This window comes from Topomyia yanbarensis, chromosome 2, assembly GCF_030247195.1.
Source record: "Topomyia yanbarensis strain Yona2022 chromosome 2, ASM3024719v1, whole genome shotgun sequence".
Taxonomy (NCBI): Eukaryota; Metazoa; Arthropoda; class Insecta; order Diptera; family Culicidae; genus Topomyia; species Topomyia yanbarensis.
The window spans coordinates 216,094,730-216,103,070 of record NC_080671.1 but is presented as its reverse complement, the minus strand read 5'-3'; the positions used below and the strand labels follow the sequence as shown (position 1 = coordinate 216,103,070).

Sequence of the window (8,341 nt, the reverse complement as noted above, 5' to 3'; positions counted from 1 at the left end):
ATTTTGGGAAATTGAGGAATTGTCAAAGCAACCTGCTTATTCCTTGGACGAAGCACAATGTGAACAACTATACGCATCCACTACTACTAGGGACATGAATGGTCGGTACGTGGTCCGTCTTCCTCGTCGCTCCAACTTCGATGAACTATTGGGAGATTCAAAAAACGTTGCGCTGCGCCAGTTTTATCTTCTTGAACAAAAATTGAATCGTGACAGCCGTTTGAAGGATGAATATCACAAATTCATCAGCGAATATCTATCCCTAGGACACATGCGATTGGTAAATCCAAGCAGTAACAAACAAACGCAATGCTGCTATCTCCCTCACCACGCTGTTGTAAAGGAAGCCAGCACCACAACCAAAGTTCGGGTCGTTTTCGACGGGTCACCAAATACAACGACTGGAAAATCTCTTAATGACGCACTACTGGTGGGACCGGTGGTGCAGGATGAGCTTCAATCAATCATACTTCGCTTTCGTACATATCCCGTAGCGTAATAGCACATGTCGAGAAAATGTACCGACAAGTACTGGTTCATTCCAATGATACCCCATTGCAACGGATATTCTGGCTCTTTCGAGAAACTGATCCAATCCAGGAATACGAGCTCATAACTGTAACATACTGTCTGGGTCCATCGTCATTTTTAGCCACTCGCACGTTGAAGCAGCTGGCAAATGATGAGGGTAGTAAATATCTTCATGGAGGGTCGGTACTTCTAAAAGGCTTTTACGTGGACGACTTCATGGGTGGAGCTGAAACAATCTATGAAGCCACACAACAGAGAAAAGAACTAGGAGAACTTCTTGTTAGCGGTGGATTCCAGCTTCGAAAATGGACAGCAAATGAGACCAAGGTTCTGGAAGGAATCCCAATCGATCAAATCGGTACACAATCCGCCATTAGGTTCGATTCTAACGAAGCTGTAAAAACCCTTGACATTGCATGAGAACCGGGGAAGGATCTACTACGCTTCAGCAGTGCAATACGACCACGGGAAGGCACCCCAACCAAGCGCACAATTCTGTCAGGAATTTCACAGCTTTTTGATCCACTAGATTTAATTTCGCCAATCGTCATCCGAGGCAAAATGCTGATGCAACAGCTTTGGCTACTCTCCTGCGACAGGGATGAAGAGGTTCCCGAAAGTTTCACAAAGAAATGGGAGAAGTATACTAATCAGATCGCTAAAATTGGCGAGTTTGGTGGCAGCCGGTACGCCCTGCAGCCTAGTTCATCTGTTCAGCTAAACACATTTGCAGACGCCTCGGAAATGGCATACGGAGCTTGTACATATGCCCGATCAATCGACTCATCGGGCAACGTGCGGGTTGAACTACTAGCATCCAAATCCAGAGTAGCTCCCCTGAAACGGTTAAGCCTTCCTCGTTTGGAGCTATGTGCTGCAGATTTGGCAGCAAAATTGCATACGCAAATAATCGAAGCACTTGATATCAACGTAACCACATATTTTTGGTCCGATTCAATGGTTGCGCTTCAATGGATCAAAGCTCCGCCAAACACGTGGCAAACCTTAGTTGCCAATAGGGTGTCGCAAATTCAGGTTTCCACACGCGGTGAATTTTGGAATCACGTTGCGGGTATCCAAAACCCTGCCGATATGATTTCCCCTGGTATGGAAGTCGACGAGTTTCTGGCATGCACAGCCTGGAGGCATGGTCCAGTATAGATGGCTCTACAAGAAAATCAATGATCAAAAACTACAGTTCCAGAGTACTAACAAGACAGAGATGAACGCCGTCGTATAACTCTAGCACTCGCCAGCTCTAAGTCTGCTGTACACCCAATATTTTCTCGATATTCGTCCTACATCCGCCTGGTACATGTTACGGCTTACTGCCTGCGGTTTGTCCATAATGTCCGAAAAAATCCGTGGGCAGTCAATGTCTTCATCTTCCAATCAAACACTTAGCGCCATTGAAATATCTCTTACAAAAGACACCCTAGTTAGATTGGCCCAAGCCGACGAGTTCAAAGAGGAAATACACGACTTGAAGCAACAAAAACCAGTTTCTAAACAATCGCACATACGCAAACTTTCACCATTTATAGATCCTGAAGGAATCCTACGTGTTGGGGGAAGGTTGAGGTTGTCAGACCAGCCATACATCAAAAATCACCATTCCATAATCCCGAATTTTCACCTTCTCGCACAGATGCTTTCTAAACATTTTCATTTAGCACTAATTCACGGCGGCGGCCGTTTAACTTTCGCGGCCATGAGGGAGCAGTGAATGGTCGAAGATTAGTTCGTAGTGCAATACGAAATTGTTACCGCTGCGCCACAGCCGATCCCGTTCCCCTGACTCAACAAACCGGACAGTTACCAACGGCCCGGATTACGGCGAGTCGGCCCTTTAACACCACCGGTATCGATTATGTCGGACCTCTGTACTTAAAGCCGGTTCATAAACGTGCAACTGCTGAAGGCGTATGTGTGGCTGTTTATATGTTTCTGCACTAAAGCGGTGCACATCGAGCTGGTAGGAGACTTGTCGACACAATGTTTCTTGTCGGCTCTCAAACGATTCGCTTCGCGACGCGGCAGGCCGGCGCATATCTACACTGACAACGGAAAAATTTTGAAGGTGCTAAAAACATGTTGAAGGAGATTCAACAAATGCTGCTGGATGAAAGTGTCACTTCGTGGTGCAGTGATGAAGGTATAACCTGGCATCTGAACCCCCCAAAAGCGCCACACTTTGGAGGGTTATGGGAGGCTGCCGTCAATGTGGCAAAAAAGCAACTTTATCGGCAATTAGGAAGTTCGCGCTTATCCTTTGAGGACCTTTCCACTGTCCTCACACAAATCGAAGGCAGTATGAACTCGTGTCCACTAGTTCCGTTGACAGAAGATCCCAGCCTGTCTCAGTTCCGTTGATCTAGCGTGTCTCACACCTGCACATTTCCTGGTATGCTCTACACTTCATGCTGTCCCTGAGCCAGACGTAAGATATTTGCCAATGAACAGACTGGATCATTTCCAAAGACTTCAACGTATTCATCAGCAATTTTGGCAGCATTGGCAGAGCGAATACCTGCATGAGCTCTAGAAGGACAGTTGCGTTTCTAGTCCAAATTACGAAATCCAACCCGGTCGCCTTGTTGTTGTTATGGACGAGTTTCTGGTTCCAATCAAATAGCCACTCGCACGTATCTTTGCTTTACATCCCGATCAGAAAGAAATAACAAAATTATTACAGACTGAGTTACTTTGTTATGATAACAAGTTGTATTATAACTTTGGTCTCGTTAGTTGGTAAAATAATAGAAAACATAACAGAAATTCTTCTAGTATATATCCAAAATATGACAACCTGTGATAGGTTTCTATCAGAATTATAACAAAATTTGTTAGGTTCTCCCACGGCCAATATAGCTTTTATTACCTATTGTATAGTATCAACGAATTTAGTGTGCAGGTCTAAAAATAGAATAAAATAGAAAAATATAGCATACATAAAGGCGCTTTTCGTTTGGAAGCAAAAAGCTTCATGTAGCAAAAGTTTTCTATAGTTTTGTCAAATGATTGCATACATGCTGGATGATTGTTATTATGAATATATGACACGCTGATTGTTATTAGTGGATATAGCGATTTGAACCTGGGTATTCTGAGTTTTATTGGGATGCTTCCTGCATGAACCAACGACGTTGCTTTCGACTGATGTTTAATGTTAGCATAATATTCTACGCATTCGTCAAGGGCAAAACGATTATAGATGCAGAAGATGTTTCCAGAACGCATACATTGAACTTTGCCAAAGCCAAAGGACTGTTTGTTTTCCTTGTATAATACGCTTTGTTTTCATACAGTTTTGCTCACTACTACAGCTGCCTATATTACGATAGACTGAATAGCTTTATAATATCTTTTCAGATTAGGAAAGTGGGGCTATTTTTAGGTACTGAATAGTGCGCTTCGGTGCTTCTCTTGTACGTTAACATGATTTACACGAGTTTTATAAATAATGTCGATGCGATATGGTAACATTTAGCGGATAATTTACCTACATTATTTTACGGAGAATACGACAAATGTTACTTATGATTCCTAATAGATTCAAAGAAACAAATACCAAAGCTTTGAGGCTTGCATTTTGAGATTTCAAGTAAAGTCGTTTTTGGGGTTTTGTTATTAGCATTTTTAAAATGGGGAAGATTAAGCAAACCAGTACAATTATCTCACATCTAATAAATTCGCAGAAATACAATTTTTTACAATAGTTCAATCTATCAACTGCGAATATTATAACAGATAATCATAAAATTCGAGAAATTGTTGAGGATTCTTCGGTGTGACGAATTTTAGAATATTTCATGTTTTCTAAAATACATTTTCTTTTCTAAATTTTATGTAGTTCAAATTATTAAGGAAATTATTCAATATTTTTACATTAAAGTTTTAAGCTATTTCAAGCACTATCTAAAACACATATTTAAATTGTAACAGCAAACAATAAGACCAGCTGGGATGTGTATTTATTCAGAGATTTCTAGGCCATTTTGAAATATTGATAGCTTTATGCAGCATACTCACAAATATTAATCTTTCAACAATTTGAATAGGTCGCAGTATTCCTTTTTTAACTTTCTTCAAAATGAATCAAGTATCTTGATTATTACGAAAATTTGTTAGTTCGATGTTTTTTTAAGACGAACGAAGCACCATCGAATACAACGGAAACATTAGAACATATGCGCATTCAAAGTAATTGTCAGTTCATTGTAAATGTCAAACTGTCTTAGGTGGAATGAAAAGGTACAACAATCTCAAACTCAAACATTTTTATGCGGGGGTTGAAATAAAAAAAATTACAATGCTTTGGTAATTCGGAGAACGCACAAAATCAGATACCCACAAACTGGACAAGTTTCGGTTGTTTATGAAAAACTCGCATAAATTAGAAAAATCGGACTGAAAATCCTCGAAATTCATAACGGTATTGTGGAAATCAGTATATATGAAACAGTTCTTTAAGTTCTGAGAATTCGTTTTCGCAATATGCACAATTAATTTAAAAAAAATTATGGAATCATTTGACTAAACCATAACAAATAGTTTAAAAATGCTTTTTCATTTGAATCAGCGTTTCTTTATTTCATCTGGAGTGCTTGATACTTCCTGCATCTTCTTTAAAATAAGTTTTATATGAAAATTATATTCCTAGAATAGCTTGCTGATAACTTTGCGATTCCAAAACTTTTTTAATAAAGGCTTCAACATTGAAATCATAAGCCACATATTCGAAATTGCGTGTCAAACGAAAGTTAAACACCTTATTTTCAAGTTTTCCGACCACTTGCATCTAAAACTTATCTATTCTCAAAATCGTGGAACTTTGAATGTCCATGTGGAAAACGCAAATGTCAATAAATCAATAAAAACTTCGAAAATTTGCTTTAAAAAGTTGAATAAATACGCATAAAAAGAGGCTTCAGTGTATTAGCAAATAGACGATCATTGGTGTAATATAACAATCATTCACAGTTGATCGATTGATTTGTTTATTGGGGCTTTAACCAACTGGTCATTTGCCCGCTTTACAGTTTACAGTTAGCGTTCAAAGATAGTTGTGAAAGAATATGTAATATATTATAACATCATCGTTATATGCGTACATTAAAATCATATTAGCAGTTCAATGATATCACCAGAAGATATAATCTTGATATAAGTTTGCTTGCCTTGCTGATAGGGATATCACAAAAATAACACAGTGAGTAATAAATATCAACATGAGGTATAAATTTGATAGCTTTCTGTTATGTCGTTCTGATCGGGATCCGGGGCCACACAAACTAACTAGTGTGGTGGATCTTCGCACCGCGCGCGGTATCATCAGACGATCGATAACCAAAATATGTTTGCTGCCAATTTAAACTGCACAGTTGATGTCCATAAAGTTGTAAGAGCAAAATCAGCAGAACATGATTGTGAATATTCCATAATTTAGTGCTATTTAAATGCAAATTAAATGTACAATTGAAAAATTTAATGCTTTTTTGGATTTTGCCAGCAGTACATGTAACTGCTGGCTTAACATAAAGTTAGCAGAGCAACGATGTAAAAGTAATTGTAAAACCTACTAAAACACATTGATTTATTTGAATAATTAAATGCTAATTAAAATGTACTTGTAAAAAAATGTTTTTGCAAGAAATCACTTGTTCTGCTAACTTAACATAAAGTTAGCAGAACAACGATGTAAGAGTGTGTGTGTGTGTGTGTGTGTGTGTTAACCATCCTATCTCCCACTAGCTGGTAGTGATTTACAGAAAAAAGATGTTTGCATGTATATAAACATTCATGCAAATAACTTGGTTCACGGATTTAGGAAGGTGTTAGCTCAATTGACTTTCCGATGACCCATTTCGTGTACAGTGCCAGACATGTTCCGAGGTCATCGTTCCATCAACTAGCCCCGCCTTACTGTAATGTTTGTATCAATTGGATTGTAACATTACAGTAAAACTTTCGATTCCATTTAAGCAGGAAATCGACGCGTATTTAGTATATTGGTTCAATTTGTATATATATATATATATATATATATATATATATATATATATATATATATATATATATATATATATATATATATATATATATATATATATATATATATATATATATATATATATATATATATATAAATGTATATATATATATATATATATATATATATATATATATATATATATATATATATATATATATATATATATATATATATATATATATATATATATATATATATATATATATATATATATATATATATATATATATATATATATATATATATATATATATATATATATATATATATATATATATATATATATATAACATAACACATGTGTACTAGAAAACTTACCATTTTTGCAGTTTTCTACCTTCATTTCTATCTGGGATTATGTCTCCTTTGACTCTCATCCACATTTCTTGAATTCCTGCTTATTTAAGAAAGAAAAGGGGAAATAATAAAAAAAAACCGATAGACTCCGTGTTTTCCTCAACGCTTTCGTTTCTCTTAGTCTGGTGTCACTGCCTGTTGGACTTGTGTAAGTTGTTCCATTGGAGATCTCCAAGGGGCTGTAATTGGAGGAAGATCTGACTTCTATTCAGATGTATCAGTTTTTCACATTAATATATTACAGAGTTGCACAAAATCATGACTATCACTTTTTCTTCAAAATGTACGCAAAGCTTCAGTCATAAATCAAGATGATCGTCTTTTTCAGTTGAGAGAACTTGAGCAACCGAAACTGAGTATAGTGAGTACCAACAACAGTGACGAGGGAGAGTGAGAAAAAAATGACGGGGCGCAGATAGTCGAGTCAAGTGACAACAAACAATGATAATTTCTCTTTCCTTTTTGTCTACCACGCGAATTCAACAAGCGTAGTTTTTATTCACTAAATAATCACCATATACGATTCAATCACTAGCCAGTGTTTATTGATCCTTCGCACTTGCCTTAAATTCGATCGAAATCAGCAACATACTGATAGTTAAACTTAAATGATACTAATAGCTTATATGCTCCTGAATTGGTAGTAATGCATGTTGTTTTTTGACCTGGTTTACTGCAAAAATATTTATCAACAGAGCATATTTTTAACTAACCGAACACATCAACATGATCAAAACACAATATATATTTCTTTTTATTTCCTTGCATTTTAACCCTGCCTACTGTGATTGTGTGCTCTAGACTGCGAATAAACAGAAGTTAGTTTTATGTTATTAGGGAATCCCATAGAATACAGTCTGAATATTATATTATTGATTATAACATTGCAGGAGCAATTTACGTGGCTTACAACTCTTATCAAAACGGTGACGGAAAATGAAAGACAATATTTCTCAAACCATTTTCGGTTAGCAACCAAACCAATTGTTTAATAGGTAATGTATTTGAACTGTAATATTGAATTCAAAGCAATTTCCTTTGCTAGGCTTAATGACAATAATTTTCAAAACTGACTGTCATCGAGAGGCTTCAGTCAAACTGAGTGAACAAAAGAGCAAAAAGATAGAACATTTTTTTTCGCAAAGGCACTCACGTAGTATGACTGACACTATATGTTGTTGTCACAGTGTGAGAACTTATACGGAAAGAGAGTCGAATATGAGTACTTGCGACCGTGTAGGAAGGTTTTCTGTTTACGGTTACCGAATGCAGCACTGATATATTATATGTGTGCACTACAAAACAATCCCGTGTATAATGCGACCATTTTTTGAACATTTATATGTACATATACCCACATACACACACACACACACACCAAACATATTGAAATTTAAA

At 36.8% G+C, this 8,341-nt stretch overlaps 1 protein-coding gene across 1 annotated transcript; it reads left to right on the top strand.

Annotated features, from left to right (window-relative positions):
- The first annotated feature begins 516 nt into the window (after nucleotides 1-516).
- LOC131680053 (uncharacterized) lies at nucleotides 517-951 on the top strand. The gene has a single exon (XM_058960782.1). The coding sequence runs from the start codon at nucleotides 517-519 to the stop codon at nucleotides 949-951; it is 435 nt and encodes a 144-aa protein (XP_058816765.1).
- Nucleotides 952-8,341: the final 7,390 nt, after the last annotated feature.

Coding starts and splice junctions, on each gene's coding strand:
- LOC131680053 (XM_058960782.1), top strand. CDS start 517: ATGTACCGACAAGTACTGGTTCATTCCAATGATACCCCATTGCAACGG.